The sequence below is a fragment of the Ranitomeya variabilis genome, chromosome 1 (genome assembly GCF_051348905.1).
Source record: "Ranitomeya variabilis isolate aRanVar5 chromosome 1, aRanVar5.hap1, whole genome shotgun sequence".
NCBI lineage: Eukaryota > Metazoa > Chordata > Amphibia > Anura > Dendrobatidae > Ranitomeya > Ranitomeya variabilis.
Window position 1 is genome coordinate 979,673,028 of NC_135232.1, and position 20,316 is coordinate 979,693,343.

The window sequence follows — 20,316 nt, forward strand, 5'->3', positions numbered from 1 at the left end:
TGGTTAAATGTATTAATTGTGCTCAGGTTAAGCTTCTAAATAATCACCTTAAAGATCTAACTATCTGACATCATAGCGCTTATTAAAAACATTACTACTGAATAATAATATGGAGGCAACATTTGCAATTTAATTTTATTATGAAAAACAATGCAATTTGTACATCATTTGTGTGTATTGAAGACAATGGATTTTAATATAACTTAGAAAATAAACACTGTTATGCTCAAGGGTATCTACTGCAATATTCCAATTTGGCTCATGACAAAAATGGTCTCATATTGGGATAACATATGTTCAATCTGTAACTCATCTCCTGATTACAGTCATTGTTTTATGCTTCACATGATGCACATTTTATAGATGCAGTGCAGCGAATATATATACTGATGCTTGTTTTTTTTCTTCCATTGCAGTCTGCTCCCAGTTTTCAAGAGGAGTTTTTGCTATTTTTGGATTTTATGATAAGAAGTCTGTAAATACTATCACATCATTTTGCGGAACTCTTCATGTCTCCTTCATAACCCCAAGCTTTCCAACAGATGGTACTCATCCATTTGTTATTCAAATGAGGCCGGACCTCAAAGGAGCACTTCTTAGTCTGATTGAATACTATCAATGGGATAAATTTGCATATCTTTATGACAGTGATAGAGGTAAGTTTCAATCTGTTTACTGCAAAATGCAAAAAACACCTACTGTGTACAAATAAATCATGAACGTTATAAAGTCAGTACAGTCAGAAGCAGACTTAAGTATAGACTACAGAAATCATGCAAATAAACCAAATCTAAATGTAATATGTATGAAATGGTCAATAGTTTGTTGGTTGGAATTTATTTTTAAGCTTGTTTAAAATTCACAATTCTTAGCAGCACTTAATCCTGTGTAAACAGGTCATGTGCTGCCAAGAATAATGACAGCCTATATATAAAGAGTGATTTATTAATGATTATCTTGTGCACATTGGAATATTCACCTGTGTAAACAGACTGTTAAGAGGGATATCCTGGACTTTGTGTAAAACAAAAAAATGTGCCTAAGCACTAGCAGGCAAAAAGTTGCCACCTACCTGACTGGTGTGCCTGGTTACGTACATCACCAGTACAGAGTGGTCACAGACCACTCCTGCCGGTGATTCAGCTGCCTGGGACTTCAGTGTCATTCTGATTAATAGCTGGATTTCCGCTGCTTAACTGGGGAAGTCAACTGTCAATCAGAATGACATTAGAAGCCACGCCTGCTGACAGAGCAGGGCAGAAAATAAGCCGCTGCTCTGTCGACATAGCATGAGCAGAGGCAGTTGAATCCCCGGCAGGAGCAGTCTATGAGTTTATGACCACTCTGTGCTAACAACTACCTGCCTGTTTGTCAAAAACAACAAATGTTCCTTAACCCCTTAAGCCCCGAGGGTGGTTTGCACGTTAATGACCGGGCCAATTTTTACAATTCTGACCACTGTCCCTTTATGAGGTTATAACTCTGGAACGCTTCAACGGATCTTGGCGATTCTGACATTGTTTTCTCGTGACATATTGTACTTCATGTTAGTGGTAAAATTTCTTCGATATAACTTGCGTTTATTTGTGAAAAAAACGAATATTTGGCGAAAATTTTGAAAATTTCGCAATTTTCCAACTTTGAATTTTTATGCCCTTAAATCACAGACATATGTCACACAAAATACTTAATAAATAACATTTCCCACATGTCTACTTTACATCAGCACAATTTTGGAACCAAAATTTTTTTTTGTGACGGAGTTATAAGGGTTAAAAGTTGACCAGCAATTTCTCATTTTTACAACACCATTTTTTTTTAGGGACCACATCTCATTTGAAGTCATTTTGACGGGTCTATATGATAGAAAATACCCAAGTGTGACACCATTCTAAAAACTGCACCCCTCAAGGTACTCAAAACCACTTTCAAGAAGTTTATTAACCCTTCAGGTGTTTCACAGGAATTTTTGGAATGTTTAAATAAAAATGAACATTTAACTTTTTTTCACACAAAATTTATTTCAGCTCCAATTTGTTTTATTTTACCAAGGGTAACAGGAGAAAATAGACCCCAAAAGTTGTTGTACAATTTGTCCTGAGTACGCTGATACCCCATATGTGGGGGTAAACCACAGTTTGGGCGCATGGCAGAGCTTGGAAGCAAAGGAGCGCCATTTGACTTTTCAATGCAAAATTGACTGGAATTGAGATGGGACGCCATGTTGCATTTGGAGAGCCCCTGATGTGCCTAAACATTGAAACCCCCCACAAGTGACACCATTTTGGAAAGTAGACCCCCTAAGGAACTTATCTAGATGTGTGGTGAGCACTTTGACCCAACAAGTGCTTTACAGAAGTTTATAATGCAGAGCCGTAAAAATAAAAAATCATATTTTTTCACAAAAATTATCTTTTCACCCCCAATTTTTTATTTTCCCAATGGTGAGAGAAGAAATTGGACCCCAAAAATTGTTGTGCAATTTGTCCTGAGTACGCTGATACCCCATATGTGGGTGTAAACCATTGTTTGGGCGCAGGGCAGAGCTCGGAAGGGAAGGAGCGCCATTTGACTTTTCAATGCAAAATTGACTGGAATTGAGATGGGACGCCATGTTGCATTTAGAGAGCCCTTGATGTGCCTAAACATTGAAACCCCTAACAAGTGACACCATTTTGGAAAGTAGACCCCCTAAGGAACTTATCTAGATGTGTGGCGAGCACTTTGACCCAACAAGTGCTTTACAGAAGTTTATAATGCAGAGCCGTAAAAATAAAAAATCATATTTTTTCACAAAAATTATCTTTTCACCCCCAATTTTTTATTTTCCCAAGGGTGAGAGAAGAAATTGGACCGCAAAAATTGTTGTGCAATTTGTCCTGAGTACGCTGATACCCCATATGTGGGTGTAAACCATTGTTTGGGCGCAGGGCAGAGCTCGGAAGGGAAGGAGCGCCATTTGACTTTTCAATGCAAAATTGACTGGAATTGAGATGGGACGCCATGTTGCATTTAGAGAGCCCTTGATGTGCCTAAACATTGAAACCCCTAACAAGTGACACCATTTTGGAAAGTAGACCCCCTAAGGAACTTATCTAGATGTGTGGTGAGCACTTTGACCCAACAAGTGCTTTACAGAAGTTTATAATGCAGAGCCGTAAAAATAAAAAATCATATTTTTTCACAAAAATGATCTTTTCACCCCCAATTTTTTATTTTCCCAAGGGTAAGAGAAGAAATTGGAACCCAAAAATTGTTGTGCAATTTGTCCTGAGTACACTGATACCCCATATGTGGGTGTAAACCATTGTTTGGGCGCAGGGCAGAGCTCAGAAGGGAAGGAGCGCCATTTGACTTTTCAATGCAAAATTGACTGGAATTGAGATGGGACGCCATGTTGCGTTTGGAGAGCCCCTAATGTGCCTAAACATTGAAACCCCCCACGAGTGACACCATTTTGGAAAGTAGACCCCTTAAGGAACTTATCTAGATGTGTGTTGAGCACTTTGACCCAACAAGTGCTTCACAGAAGTTTATAATGCAGAGCCGTAAAAATAAAAAATCATATTTTTTCACAAAAATGATCTTTTCACCCCCATTTTTTTATTTCCCCAAGGGTAAGAGAAGAAATTAGACCACAAAAGTTGTTGTGCAATTTGTCCTGAGTACGACGATACCCCATATGTGGGTGTAAACCATTGTTTGGGCGCATAGCAGAGCTCAGAAGGGAAGAAGCGCTATTTTACTTTTCAATGCAAAATTGACTGGAATTAAGATGGGATGCCATGTTGCGTTTGGAGAGCCCCTGATGTGCCTAAACATTAAACCCCCCCACAAGTGACACCATTTTGGAAAGTAGACCCCCTAAGGAACTTATCTAGATGTGTTTTGAGAGCTTTGAACCCCCAAGTGTTTCACTACAGTTTATAACGCAGAGCCGTGAAAATAAAAATTATTTTTTTTTTTCACAAAAATGATTTTTTAGCCCCCAGTTTTGTATTTTCACAAGGGTATCAGGATAAATTGGACCCCAAAAGTTGTTGTCCAATTTGTCTGGAGTACGCTGATACCCCATATGTGGGGGGGAACCACTGTTTGGGTGCATGACAGAGCTCGTAAGGGAAGGAGCGCCATTTGGAATGCAGACTTAAATGGATTGGTCTGCAGGCGTCACGTTGCATTTGCAGAGCCCCTGATGTACCCAAACAGTACAAACCCCCCACAAGTGACCCCATATTGGAAACTAGACCCCCCAAGGAACTTATCTAGATGTGTTGTGAGAACTTTGAACCCCCAAGTGTTTCACTACAGTTTATAACGCAGAGCCGTGAAAATATATTTTTTTTTTTTCACAAAAATGAAATTTAGCCCCCAGTTTTGTATTTTCACAAGGGTATCAGGATAAATTGGACCCTAAAAGTTGTTGTCCAATTTGTCCTGAGTACGCTGATACCCCCTATGTGGGGGGGAACCACTGTTTGGGCGCATGACAGAGCTCGGAAGGGAAGGAGCGCCATTTGGAATTCAGACTTAAATGGATTGGTCTGCAGCCGTCACGTTGCATTTGCAGAGCCCCTGATGTACCCAAACAGTACAAACCCCCCACAAGTGACCCCATATTGGAAACTAGACCCCCCAAGGAACTTATCTAGATGTGTTGTGAGAACTTTGAACCCCCAAGTGTTTCACTACAGTTTATAACGCAGAGCCGTGAAAATAAAAATTATTTTTCTTTTTCACAAAAATGATTTTTTAGCCCCCAGTTTTGTATTTTCACAAGGGTATCAGGATAAATTGGACCCTAAAAGTTGTTGTCCAATTTGTCCTGAGTACGCTGATACCCCCTATGTGGGGGGGAACCACTGTTTGGGCGCATGACAGAGCTCGGAAGGGAAGGAGCGCCATTTGGAATGCAGACTTAAATGGATTGGTCTGCAGGCGTCACGTTGCATTTGCAGAGCCCCTGATGTACCCAAACAGTACAAACCCCCCACAAGTGACCCCATATTGGAAACTAGACCTCCCAAGGAACTTATCTAGATGTGTTGTGAGAACTTTGAACCCCCAAGTGTTTCACTACAGTTTACAACGCAGAGCCGTGAAAATAAAACATATTTTTTTCCCACAAAAATGATTTTTAGCCCCCCAAATTTTTATTTTCCCAAGGATAACAAGAGAACTTGGACCCCAGAAGTTGTTGTTCAATTTGTCCCTAGTACGCTGATACCCCATATGTTGGGGTAAACCCCTTTTTGGACGCACGGGAGAGCTCGGAAGGGAAGGAGCACTGTTTTACTTTTTCAACGCAGAATTGGCTGGAATTGAGATTGGACGCCATGTCGCGTTTGGAGAGCCCCTGATGTGCCTGAACAGTGGAAACTCCCCAATTCTACCTGAAACCCTACCCCTAACCGTTTACTGAACATTTTCTGACAGTCATAAGTGCCACGTATATAAGTGCCACGTATATAAGTGCCACGTATATAAGTGCCACGTATATAAGTGCCACGTATTTAAGTGCCACGTATTTAAGTGCCACGTATTTAAGTGCCACGATATTTCAGTGCCACAATATTTCAGTGCCACAATATTTCAGTGCCACAATATTTCAGTGCCACGTATTTCAGTGCCACGTATTTCAGTGCCACGTATTTCAGTGCCACGTATTTCAGGCACTGAAAAATACGTGGCACGTAAATACGTGGCACGTAAATACGTGGCACTTAAATACGTGGCACTTAAATACGTGGCACTTAAATACGTGGCACTTATATACGTGGCCACTGAAATATCGTGGCACTTATATACGTATATACGTATATAAACGTATATTTCAGTGCCACGTATTTCAGTGCCACGTATTTCAGTGCCACGTATTTCAGTGCCACGTATTTCAGGCACTGAAAAATACGTGGCACGTAAATACTTCAGTGCCACGATATTTCAGTGCCACTATATTTCAGTGCCACGTATTTCAGTGCCACGTATTTCAGGCACTGAAAAATACGTGGCACGTAAATACGTGGCACTGAAATACGTGGCACTGAAATACGTGGCACTGAAATACGTGGCACTTAAATACGTGGCACTTAAATACGTGGCACTTAAATACATGGCACTTAAATACGTGGCACTTAAATACGTGGCACTTATATACGTGGCCACTGAAATATCGTGGCACTTATATACGTATATACGTATATAAACGTATATTTCAGTGCCACGTATTTCAGTGCCACGTATTTCAGGTTAGGGGTAGGGTTAGGGGTAGGGTTAGGGTTTTTTGTTTTTTTCTTGTTTTCTTGTGTTTTTCTATAAAAACGCATGCGTTTTACCGCGTTTACATGCATTTTTTCACACATGCGGTTTTTTTAAAAAACGCATGCAGATAAAAACGCAAGTGTGAAACCAGACTAAAAGACGCTTTTTATAGCAAAAAAGTTTTTGCGTCTCCACATTTTGAGACCTATAATTTTTCCACATTTTGGTCCACAGAGTCATGTGAGGTCTTGTTTTTTGCGGGACGAGTTGACGTTTTTATTGGTAACATTTTCGGACACGTGACCATTTTTTATCACTTTTTATTCCGATTTTTGTGAGGCAGAATAACCAAAAACCAGCTATTCATGAATTTCTTTTGGGAGAGGCGTTTATACCGTTCTGCGCTTGGTAAAATTGATAAAGCAGTTTTATTCTTCGGGTCAGTACGATTACAGCGATACCTCATTTATATCATTTTTTTATGTTTTGACGCTTTTATACGATAAAAACTATTTTATAGAAAAAATAATTATTTTGGCATCGCTTTATTCTGAGGACTATAACTTTTTTATTTTTTTGCTGATGATGCTGCATGGCAGCTTGTTTTTTGCGGGACAAGATGACGTTTTCAGCGGTAACATGGTTATTTATATCCGTCTTTTTGATCGCGTGTTATTCCACTTTTTGTTCGGCGGTATGGTAATAAAGCGTTGTTTTTTGCCTCGTTTTTTTTTTTTTTTCTTACGGTGTTTACTGAAGGGGTTAACTAGTGGGCCAGTTTTATAGGTTGGGTCGTTACGGACGCGGCGATACTAAATATGTGTACTTTTATTGTTTTTGTTTGTTTTTTTTAGATAAAGAAATGTATTTATGGGAATAATATTTTTTTTTTTATTATTATTTATTTAGGAATTATTATTTTTTTTTTTTACACATGTGGAAATTTTTTTTTTTACTTTTTTACTTTGTCCCAGGGGGGGACATCACAGATCGCAGATCTGATAGTGTGCACAGCACTCTATCAGATCCGTGATCATACTTTCATCGGAGCAGGCTGCAGCTTTCATCTGCAGCCTGCTCCGACCCGGAAGTGCTCCCTGCAGGACCCGGATACAGCCCCTCGGCCATTTTGGATCCGGGGCCTGCAGGGAGAAGACGTTCGGTACGAGGTGAGTACATCACCTTGTACCGATCGTCTCAGGGAAGCCCGCAGGGAGCCCCCTCCCTGCGCGATGCTTCCCTGTACCGCCGGTACACCGCGATCATGTTTGATCGCGGTGTGCCGGGGGTTAATGTGCCGGGGGCGGTCCGTGACCGCTCCTGGCACATAGTGCCGGATGTCAGCTGCGATATGCAGCCGACACCCGGCCGCGATCGGCCGCGCTCCCCCCGTGAGCGCGGCCGATCGCGTATGACGTACTATACCGTCACCGGGAATTAAGGCCCACCCCACCTCGACGGTATAGTACGTCATATGGGATTAAGGGGTTAACACTAATGCAGCGCCCCAGAGTTCTGGTCATTGCAGTAATGTCATTCTTCCACCAGGAGGAGTGATGTTACATCTGAAGGCAATAAAGGAGATCTCTTTACCAGGTATCACAAACCACACAACACACTTCACATTCCAGGCCGCCAGGGGGAGCTACGCTCCTATTTATTAGGGCACTCCTCACAATTAGGTAAAACTGGTGGTTTGGACAGGAAGTTAGGCAGAAGCGAGCTGGGCTTCACCCACTAAGCTGCTATCTGAGCTCCTCTCAGGTAGTGGGTCCCTGACAGGGGTGGGATCAGAAGGCCACTGAGCTGCGCCTGCCCCACGTGCAGCAGCATCCTAAGAAAGAGACACATTAGCGAGTGAGAAACGAAGTCATAGCAAAAGGAGAGGAAACCAGAAGGAGTTCTGCCCTGCAAAAGGCTGCCTCCTTTCTGAGGCGCAGAATCCGGTAGCCGGAACACCGAGGGAGTCATCGTCTCCAGGCCTGGCTCCAGAGACCGGCAGGACAGTTAATTCCAGGTTAGCTGCCCGACCCATACCCAGGAGGCACAGTGGCAACTTGTGGGGGCTGGGGCGTGCTAGAGTCCCTGTAAAAAGCCTCAGTCATATGGGTTTGTCCTATCCATTCCATCCGGGGGACAGAGAGAGAGAAATAACATCTAGAACACCAACATCAGTTGTTAGGACCTTACCGAGAAGCTCAGCAGGGAGGTACTACAACACCCAGGCGCTAGAGTAAGGCTACTGATTTCCACCTGGATAAGGGGACTCTGGATTTGCCTTCAGACCGGCCAGACTCTACCTACCTTGTGGTCTGTACCCTGGACTGTGGATGCTGAAGCCTTCAGTAAAGGTAAAGAGACTGCAACCTTGTGTCCTCGTTCTTCACTGCGCCTCACACCATCCACCATCTACACTCTGGGAAGCCCTGGGGATACACTTCACCTGTGGGAAGGTATACCATCTAGCTGCCATTACATCACCCCAGCGGACCCCTAAGCAGCGTCGGTCACCCTGACCGAATACCACAGGTGGCGTCACGAACATTATCCCTTTAAAGGGACTCTGTCACCTGAATTTGGAGGGAACAATTTTCAGCCATAGAGGCGGGGTTTTTGGGTGTTTGATTCACCCTTTCCTTACCCGCTGGCTGCATGCTGGCTGCAATATTGGATTGAAGTTCATTCTCTGTCCTCCGTAGTACATGCCTGGGCAAAGCAAGATTGCCTTGTGCAGGCATGTACTACGGAGGACAGAGAATGAACTTCAATCCAATATTGCAGCCAGCATGCAGCCAGCGGGTAAGGAAAGGGTGAATCAAACACCCAAAAACCCCGCCTCTATGGCTGAAAATTGTTCCCTCCAAATTCAGGTGACAGAGTCCCTTTAAAGACCTTTCCCCATTCACAACGGACATCCCTAGGGCCACGGACCGGGTCAGCCACTGTGACATCCCCGCCGAGAACCGAAGGACCCGGTACCGAGTACCCCATAGCCCTACTGGGGGCGCTCCACTAAGTCCCAGAAGTCTTTATAATTATGTTTTATTTTATTTAACTTTGGAGCTGTTGATATTTTATCTGTTGGTTCATGACAGATATTTTTGTAGAAGTAAAAATATGGTTTCTTAGAAGGTAACTCAAAAGTGGCACCTAATATGTCCACTTTTCATATTGTCACTTTTTCAAAAATGACCTCCATAATTGAGTTAAATAATGTTACTATTGTTGTAAGATCCTATTCACTTAAGGGATATATATCATCACAAACTTTATGGAAAAACTGCAAATATATTTCCCTGGAATCATGCATTCTTTATTCTGCACACTCCAGTGCATTACCCATTTACAACAAGCAGTGGTCATTTGGATGTCCTTGTAGAAGAAACGAGGAAACTTAATATTGATTTCTATGTAGGAATTTTTTTAGAATGTTTTAGTGTGTAGATGTGCCAGTCAATAAATACATGCATGCTTTGCTTTTGGAGCTTGAATTTCAACAAGATAGATGACGTCACGGGAGGCTGGACACGCGCACTTTTTAAAATACGCGCATGTCCAGCCTCCCGTGACGTCACGGCTTGTGATTGGTTAATGGCGGCCATGTTGCCGGGACGCGGACCAATCACAGCAAGCCGTGACGTAATTTAGTCACGGCTTGCTGTGATTGGTCCGCGTCCCGGCAACATGGCCGCCATTAACCAATCACAAGCCGTGACGTCACGGGCAGCCAGGACAGCCTGGCCGCCCTGACCAATCACAAGCCGGGACTTCACGTAACCAAGTAAAAGCGCGAATTTTAAACAAACAACGCTGCCGGTTCCCTCGCTGAGGTCCAGGCTGCGTCGGACAGGTGAGTATAGCAATATTTTTTATTTTAATTCTTTATTTTACACATTTATATGGATCCCAGGGTCTGAAGGAGAGTTTCCTCTCCTTCAGACCCTGGGAACCATCAGGAATACCGTCCGATACTTGAGTCCCATTGACTTGTATTGGTATCGGGTATCGGTATCGGATTGGATCCGATACTTTGCCGGTATCGGCCGATACTTTCCGATACCGATACTTTCAAGTATCGGACGGTATCGCTCAACACTAATTACAATGATAAAAATGGATCATTTTACTCATACTGATTTTTTTGTGAAGTTTGCAAACCAATGATCCTTTTAAGTGACCATCTAGAACAATGTCAGCGATATTCGAATTTTTTTTGCCCGCTAGTCAAATATGATCTTTTACTGTGGTGAAAGATCTTTCATCCTCAAATGATCTTTCTACAAAAAAACATTCTCCGATAGGTTGGTTGCCCTTCAAAAGTACGATTGGGCATGTATGGCAAGCTTGAACTACTGTAACAACTAATATAGACTGAAATGTGAGTGGATGCATCAGTGGCCATGCAAATTAGATAGAAGTAAGATGATGGTAAGCAACCATTGAATGAATATTTATCTGTTGAACAGCAGAAATGTACGGATAAGGTCATTTATAGTCATACTTGAAAGTTTGCGAATTGTTCAGAATTTTCCATACTGCTGCATGTTGTGGAAGGACCTGAAGCGAGCGGTTCATGGGAGAAAATCCTCCAACTTTACAGAGTTGAAGCTGATTTATAGGGAGGAACAAGCTAAAATTCCCCCAAGCCAATGTGTAGGAATAATGAAGAATTGCCAGAAACATTTAAATACAGTTATTGCTGCACAAATTGGGTCACCCCAGATAATGACTAGTAAGAGAAAGTGGGCACAGCGGACAATATTAGCAGGGTGCTACTTCAACCCTACAAGAACTGTATTTCAATATATAGAAGAAGAAAGTGGTAGGGAAGAATATATGTGCACATCCACTATAGGAATTTTATTAGAGACCATAAACAACAGAATATCAACATTGACAGACAGATAAAAGCATTTAAAAATGTATATACTGTGACAAAATTACAATGTGCTCAAAGTGAGATATGTTTTGGTGAGGCTATTGGTTTCAGTGAATTGAAATCCAGAAGTCTGCTCCAGCAAACTATGTTGAGAGGCGTTAATCGGCCATTTTAAGGGCTGGGTTTTTGTAGACAACCATAGAGCAGGTGGGAGGTTGTCCACCTTATTTCCACCCCAGGGTGTTGTCTGGAGTTTAAATAGTCAGTCTCCTGAGGTATTCAATGTTTAGAGGGTCTGGAGCTAACAGCTCCAGAGAAGTCGTTTTGCTCATGTGAACTACACTGAACCTTGGCTGTGATATCCTGAGCGGATGGATCCCCACAGCTGCAGAGACTGTATACCATTAAGTTTAATTTTCCTGTTTTGCCCGAAGGGCCAGGTTTAATTTCACTTCACATTGGTCTATGCCTCATGTATAATAAACCAGCAGAAGATTTAAAGAGACAGTATACCTGTCTACTTCTATTGTGCAGCCGAGTGAGCCGATCTACCACAATACACGGAGAAGTGTAAGGGTTCTTCAACAGGCAAATGCTATTATAAAAAGGAGAACCTGGTATAGCATGTGGTAAATCCATATGATTTGACACCATATTTAGTATAAATACACAATTAAAACAGTTGCATATAAAGTGGGAAGACACAGCAGATATTAAGTAATACAATCAGCAGCTAATACAATGCATATGTTGCATATTTACCAGAATATATCAGTAGTGCCTGTTCCAGCAGGACCCAACACGTGTCTCTGCTATGCTTTAGCTTCGTCAGGGGTAGTCTTCCTATATTGAATGCCTTAGTTACATAGGGGCAATGTGCTTGATCCGCTGCATTATACAATGAAGTCAGTTCTGGCCAATGCATTGAACATGTGCAATTACGCGATAGCAGAAGTGATGTGTGCGCTCCACTGAAGCACATTAGTGGAACACACATATGTGAAAAATCATAGCTACAAGTCAATAAAGTCACGTGCAACAGGAAGTGATGTGTGCGCTCCACTGAGGCGCCTCAGTGCAACGCATAGTAGTAAGTCAGGTATCTGTATCAGTCAAGTCAGTCATGTCATACAGCAATGTTATAGCAGGAAATTAGATATATATGTGTCATGGTCTGTATGTGAGTTCTGATTTTGTGCTGCAGGGGTTAATGCTTTTGGCATCCCTCTGGTTCTGGGAGGGCTTTAAATAGCTTCAATTGGGTTCTGTCCATTGTCAGTGATACTTTTGACCTCAGCTTAGTTCCTGACCCCTCTGTATCTATGGATACTGTCTGCCTGTGTATGCTTGCTCGTGTATGACCCGGTCTGTTCCTGTTTCTGATATTTCTGCCTGACTCTGTACTTGTTTCGCCTCTCTGTTATGACCTTTGCCTGTCCTTGATCTTCCATTCCATTGCTCCTGCCTGTACCTTGCTGCTATCTCTGGTTTCCAGACTGCTTTGTGACTGACCTCATCCCAGTCTTGCCCCTCCTGTACCGTGCCATCTCCTGGTTTAGACCTGCGTCTGTCCGACTATTATCTGGGCATGTCTAGCCCAAGCACCGGTCTCCAGAGTGCTGAGGCTTGTCTCCGCCCCAGACACTCCCCCAGCAGTCACGTGCTTCAGGTCCTGTTTGCCTGAAGCATGCATCTCCACCGCTGCCACCCCCATTCAATATGTATCTTTGAGCATAGTTTGGCTCAGTGAGCAAGTGCAGTGCAGTGTTCCTAACATTATCACTGACTCTTAAGTTTCTCCTGTGAGTGGATTTTTTTCCTTTTTTTTCTCTTCGTTTCACCAGGGGTATTATGGATTCCATGCACACTCTCTCTGAGCAGGTGAATAGTATGACTCAGATGATGCAAAACCTGAATGTTGAACAGAAAGCCCTTGCTCAGTCTCAGCAGCAAGTGACTGATGTTGTGCAAGGGGCTTTGTCCTTTGGGAATCGGGGGCCAGGTGCCAGGGATGTTACCTTTATTTCTCCTGAACCTCATGTTAAATTGCCTGAGACATTTTCTGGGGATAAAAAAAAATTCAGAGTCTTCATGGATGGGTGTAAACTTTTCTTCTCGTTAAGACCCCGCTCTTCAGGTGATGAAAGTCAGAGGGTGGGGGGTCATTATTTCTCTATTAAGGGAAGCCCATCAGGTTTGGGCTTTTTCTCTTCCTCCCACGGCTCCTTAGAGAATGTCGGTGGATGCATTTTTTGAGACCCTCGGGCATATCTATGATGAACCTGATCGTGTGCGTCTGGCTGAGGACATGGTTATGAGTTTTTGTCAGGGGGAAGCACTCAGCTGAGAGGTTTTGTTCTGAGTTCAGACGCTGGGCTGCTGATGTTTCTTGGTACGCCGCCCTTAAGGGCTTGTTCCGCAGAGGACTGTTTCAGCGCTTGAAGGATGCCCTGGCGTTATACCACCCCACCAGATTCCCTGGAGGACGCCATGACCCAGGCTGTCCATATGGACCATAGGCTGCCTGCCAGAGGGGTGATGGAGCTGGAGACCTCATTATACTCTGGCAAGTGTGAGACATTGTCCACAGCTGAGTCCATGGATGTGGGTGCTATCTCATATAAGGAGAGGAGATGCCGCTGTGAGAAACAGCTGTTCTTTTATTCCAGAGAATTGGGACACTGGAGGAAGGACTGTCCCTACTGTCCTTCATCAACCAAGATGTCAAGAAATGACTAGGTCTGGGTAATTGTTGAGGAGGCTACCCAGACCCTCAGGTACATTTTTTTTCACTCTCAAAAATTCTACTGCAGGTGGAACTGCTGGTGGACGGTTGTCCTTCGCTTTCTACTGCTTTTGTTGATTGCGGTTCATCCATCAATTTGATTGACTCTCTTTTGATATCTTAATGCCAGATAGGGACAGTTAGGCTCGAGACTCTGGTTAAAGTGGTGGCCATTGACTCCTCTCTCCTCACCAAATAAGGGATCCTCTATGTCTCTTTTCACTCAAGGTGGGCCCAACTCATGCTGAAAGAATAAGTTGTTTTGTTTTGGAAAACCTACCTGCTGGGTTGGTGTTGGATATGCCGTGGTTACAGCGCCACAACCTAGTCATCGATTGGAAATCTGGGGAAATTTTTAAATGTGTCCTAACTGTGTCAATCTATATTGCCAATGTACATTATTGTCTCAACCTGTTAAATCTTTTCCTGTGTCATCTGTCTGTCTGAAGGGTATTCCGGAGTACCTAAAGGACTTTCAAGATGTGTTCTCCGAAAGCGAGGCTGAGGTCTTACCGCCACATGTAGACCCTTTGATTGTGCCATTGAATTTATTCCTGGGGCTAAATTGCCTAATGCCCCTCTGTTTAATCTGTCCAGCCCTGAACGCTTAGCCATGAAGGAGTATGTGGCGGAAAGTCTCTGCAAGGGGCATATACGTCCCTCTGTCTCTCCTGTGGCTGCAGGGTTTTTCTTTGTAAATAGAAAGATGGCGGTTTATGTCCTTGCCTCGACTTTCGGGAAGTTAACAAAATTAATGTGAGAAACAGGCACCCTCTTCCCCTTATTCCAGATTTATGTAACCAGTTGTCAGGAGCCAAGTGGTTCTCCAAACTAGATCTTTGTGGAGCCTATAATCTGATAAGGGTATCTGGGGGGACAAATGGAAGACTGAATTTCTCACATCTGAGGAACTCTTTGAAAACCTTGTTATGCCATTTGGTCTTACTAATGCTCCTGCTTTATTTCAATACTTTATTAATGTGGTGTTTTCTGATCTTAATGGTCATTTTGTTGTTATCTACTTTGATGACATTTTGGTCTACTCCCCTGATAGCCATTGCCATCTGCAACAAAGACTAATTGGAGAAATGTTAATTTTTTGTACAGGAGTTGTCTTTGTTTGGCCTGATTGTGTCCAGTGAGGGGTTTCGCATGGATCCCAAGAAGTTGCAGGCTATTATTGGCTGGTTCAACCCTGGGACCTTAAGGGGCTCCAGCGCTTCTCGGGATTCGCCAATTGCTATCAAAAATTTATTTGGGGTTTTTCACAGGCGGTCAAGCCGCTTACTGATCTTACAGGCAAGGGTCGGATGTAAAAAATTGGTCTGTGTCTGCCAAAGAATCCTTTTTGACGTTGAAAAGGTGTTTTATGTCCGCTCCGATATTCGTGCAACCAGATCCGTCCAAACCTTTTAATGTAGAGGTGGACGCTTCTGAGGGGGGGTGGGGTGGGAGCAGTGTTGTCCCAGGGACCTGCCACTTTGACTAATCTCAAGCCATGTGCCTTCTTTTCCAAGAAATTCTCTTCTGCCTAGAGAAATTATGATGTGGGCAATAGAGAACGTCTTGCGGTCAAATTGTAACTACAGCCCAAAATGGAAGACATAACAGTAACCCTCTCAAGCATGCTCAACACTATGTGGGAGAGATAATGGTAGAGAGATCACACCAGAAACCTAAAAGGACACTCCAAAATGTGAATCATCATGTACCCAAGGAAAATGGAGTACATATCCAGAATAGTAAAAAGGTATATGTTTATTACATACTATATCAAAGGCAAAAAATACATTTTAAATACCATATCACAAGGTTATTACATGTTCAGGAAAGAAAACAAGATAGAACCAAAACAGTGTGATCTCCTAGTACTGCTGCATACATATTCAATAGTAAAGTGTTCCGTTCTTTATAGATAGATGGGAGAAGACACCAGGAAAGGGTGGTAAGTATATCTAGTATATAGGTCCAAAGAGGAGTCCAAAATCACAAATACCTTATCATTATAAATACCTCCAAAACCTTGGGTTCCTTACCCATATTGCAGCATAGAAGGGTCCACACCGTGCAGCCCCAACGCACGTTTTGTGTCTGCTTCATCAGGGGGTAGTCAAATTGGCATTTGAAGAATGGAGGCATTTTTTGGAAGGGGTGGCCCATCCTATCACTGTGATTACTGATCATAAAAACCTAGCCTCTATTGAGTCTGCTAAAAGATTAACTCCCAAACAGGTCCGCTGGTTGCTTTTTTTCCCCAGTTTCTGTTTTCCATTACTTTCGTCCTGGGTCCAAAAAGGTCAAAGCTGATGCATTGTCTCAAATTTTTGATTCTGTGTCTCCCCCGAACCACTGCCCTCCATTCTTCCATCTGGGGTGGTGATAGCTGATGTCTCATCAGAGCTGGAGCGTGAGATTTTAGAGGCTCAGTCTCTTGCTCCTGCTTCTAAACTGGGGGTAAATTGTTTGTCCAGGAGCAATTTCATTCTAGGTTTCTTCAAGAGTTTCATGGGTCTATTTTGAGTGCTCATCCTGGGATTTCTGCCACGCGGGAGGCTGTGGCAAGGGTTTTTTGGTGGCCCTCTTTGGGTATGGATGTAAAAAAAATGGTGTCTGCATGTGAGGTTTGTGCCCGTTCTAAGAGCTCTCATAGCCAGCCAGGGAACTGGTGCCTTTGCCAGTTCCTGATAGACCATGGACTCACTTGTCCATGTATTTTATCACCAATCTCCCTCCTTCTAGGGGTAATACCGTGATATGGGTGGTGGTGGACAGGTTTTCTAAGCAAGCTCATTTTGTACCCTTGTCCGCATTACTCTCTGATGAAACCTTGTCCAGGCTGTTTGTGCAACACGTGGTCCGTCTGCATGGGGTACCCATGAATGTGGTGTCTGACAGAGGTGTGCAGTTTGTTACATAGTTATTAAGGTTGAAGGAAGACTTTAAGTCCATCTAGTTCAACCCATAGCCTAACATGCCCTAACATGTTGATCCAGGGGAAGGCAAAAAAAACCCATGTGGCAAACAGTAAGCTCCACCATGGGGAAAAAAATTCCTTCCCGACCCCACATACGGCAATCAGACTAGTTCCCTGGATCAAAGCCTTATCAAGGAATCTAATATATATACCCTGTAACATTATACTTTTCCAGAAACGTATCCAGTCCCCTCTTAAATTTAAGTAATGTATCACTCATTACAACATCATACGGCAGAGAGTTCCATAGTCTCACTGCTCTTACAGTAAAGAACCCGCGTCTGTTATTATGCTTAAACCTTTTTTCCTCCAGACGTAGAGGATGCCCCCTTGTCCCTGTCACCAGTCTATGATTAAAAAGATCATCAGAAAGGTCTTTGTACTGTCCCCTCATACATTTATACATTAACATAAGATCACCCCTTAGCCTTCGTTTTTCCAAACTAAATAGCCCCAAGTGTAATAACCTATCTTGGTATTGCAGACCCCCCAGTCCTCTAATAACCTTGGTCGCTCTTCTCTGCACCCGCTCTAGTTCAGCTATGTCTTTCTTATACACCGGAGACCAGAACTGTGCACAGTATTCTAAGTGTGGTCGAACTAGTGACTTGTATAGAGGTAAAATTATGTTCTCCTCATGAGCATCTATGCCTCTTTTAATGCATCCCATTATTTTATTTGCCTTAGTAGCAGCTGCCTGACACTGGCCACTGAATATGAGTTTGTCATCCACCCATACACCCAGGTCTTTTTCATTGACGGTTTTGCCCAGAGTTTTAGAATTAAGCACATAGTTATACATCATATTACTTCTACCCAAGTGCATGACCTTACATTTATCCCCATTAAAGCTCATTTGCCATTTATCAGCCCAAGCTTCTAGTTTACACAAATCATCCTGTAATATAAAATTGTCCTCCTCTGTATTGATTACCCTGCAGAGTTTAGTGTCATCTGCAAATATTGAAATTCTACTCTGAATGCCCCCTACAAGGTCATTAATAAATATGTTAAAAAGAAGAGGGCCCAATACTGACCCTTGTGGTATCCCACTACTAACCGCGACCCAGTCCGAGTGTACGCCATTAATAACCACCCTTTGTTTCCTATCCCTGAGCCAGCTCTCAACCCACTTGCACATATTTTCCCCTATCCCCATTATTCTAATTTTATGTATCAACCTTTTGTGTGGCACCATATCACAAGCTTTTGAAAAGTCCATATACACTACATCTACTGGGTTCCCTTGGTCCAGTCCGGAACTTACCTCTTCATAGAAGCTGATCAAATTAGTCTGACATGAACGGTCCCTAGTAAACCCGTGCTGATACTGGGTCATGAGGTTATTCCTCCTCAGATACTCCAGTATAGCATCCCTTAGAATGCCCTCCAGGATTTTACCCACAGTAGAGGTTAAGCTTACTGGCCTATAATTTCCGAGTTCAGATTTTGTCCCCTTCTTGAATATTGGCACCACATTTGCTATACACCAGGCCTGTGGTACAGACCCTGTTATTATGGACTCATTAAAGATTAAAAATAATGGTCTCTCAATGACTGTACTTAATTCCTGCAGTACTCGGGGGTGTATCCCATCCGGGCCCGGAGATTTGTCAATTTTTGTGATTATTAGACTCCGCCGTACTTCCTGCTGGGTTAAGCAGGTAACATTTAATTGGGAATTTTTATCACTAGTCATATTGGCTGCCATGGGATTTTCTTTTGTAAATACTGATGAAAAAAGTCATTTAGCATATTGGCTTTTTCCTCATCCTCATACACCATTTCACCCAGACTATTTTTAAGGGGGCCAACACTATCATTTTTTAGTTTCTTACTATTTATGTAGTTAAAGAATATTTTGGGGTTATTTTTGCTCTCTCTAGCAATGAGTCTCTCTGTCTCAATCTTTGCTGCCTTGATTTACTTTTTACAGAATTTATTTAATTTTTTGTATTTATTTAATGCCTCCTCACTACCTACTTCCTTTAATTCTCTAAGTGCTTTCTTTTTGTCACTTATTGCACCCCTTACAGCTTTATTTAGCCATATTGGTTTCCTCCTATTTCTAGTATGTTTATTCCCATACGGTATATACTGTGCACAGGTCCTCTCCAGGATGCTAATAAACGTCTCCCATTTTCTTTGTGTACTTTTATGTCTCAGGATATCGTCCCAGTAAATTGCACCAAGATCCTCTCTCATCCGTTGGAAATTTGCCCTCCTGAAGTTTAATGTCCTTGTCACCCCTCTACTACACATCTTATTAAAGGAGACATGAAAACTTATTATTTTGTGATCACTATTCCCCAAGTGACCCCCAACTCTTATATTTGATATGCGGTCTGGCCTGTTGGTTAATATTAGGTCTAGTAGTGCCCCCCTTCTTGTTGGGTCCTGAACCAGTTGTGAAAGGTAATTGTCTCTCATAGTTGTCAAAAACCGATTACCTTTACTGGAACTGCAGGTTTCTGTTCCCCAATCTATTTCAGGGTAGTTGAAGTCCCCCATAATAATGACTTCTCCTTGAGTCGCAGCTTCATCTATTTGCTTTACGAGGATATTCTCCATTGCTTCCATTGTTTTTGGAGATTTATAACAAACCCCTATCAGTAATTTATTATTTTTTCCCCCTCCACTTATCTCCACCCACAGGGTCTCTACATTTTCATTAGATTCACCTATATTATCACGCAGGATGGGTTTTAAGGTCGATTTTACATACAGAGACACCCCACCCCCTCGCTTATCTGTACGGTCATTTCTGAAAAGGCTATAGCCCTGCAAGTTAACAGCCCAGTCATGGCTCTCATCCAGCCATGTTTCAGATATCCCCACCATATCATAATTATTTTCCAACAACATTAGTTCTAATTCATCCATTTTGTTGGCGAGGCTTCTGGCATTAATATACATGCACTTGATGTTCTTCTCTGTGCCTCTATTCTTTCTTAAATTACTAAATGTTCTAACCCCACCCCCCATGACACCACCACCCCCAACTTCCTTATTTGTGCCCAGGTCTCTATCTGCACTATCTTCCCCTCCTATAAAATGAATACCCTCCCCCCAATCCCTAGTTTAAACACTCCTCCAACCTTCTAGCCATTTTCTCCCCCAGCACAGCTGCACCTTCCCCATTGAGGTGCAGCCCGTCCCTAGCGTAGAGCCTGTAGCCAACTGAAAAGTCGGCCCAGTTCTGCAGGAACCCAAACCCCTCCTTCCTACACCAATTCTTGAGCCACTTATTAACCTCCCTAATCTCCCGTTGCCTCTCTGGCGTGGCACATGGTACAGGCAGTATTTCGGAAAATACCACGTTGGAGGTCCTTGCTTTCAGCTTGCAACCTAATTCCCTGAAATCATCTTTAAGGACCTTCCACCTACCTCTAACTTTGTCATTTGTGCCCATGTGCA

At 42.8% G+C, this 20,316-nt stretch overlaps 1 protein-coding gene across 5 annotated transcripts in view; it reads left to right on the top strand.

Annotated features, from left to right (window-relative positions):
• Positions 1-20,316, top strand: part of GRIA2 (glutamate ionotropic receptor AMPA type subunit 2) — a 351,551-nt gene that overhangs the window by 118,386 nt on the left and 212,849 nt on the right. For all 5 annotated transcript variants that reach the window (XR_013219998.1, XR_013219999.1, XM_077279404.1 and 2 more), the window contains exon 3: positions 417-656. Coding sequence is in view for 3 of the 5 variants with exons in the window: in XM_077279404.1 (XP_077135519.1) it covers positions 417-656 (240 nt within the window). In the remaining 2 variants the exon portion in view is untranslated. The remainder of the gene's footprint in view (positions 1-416; positions 657-20,316) is intronic.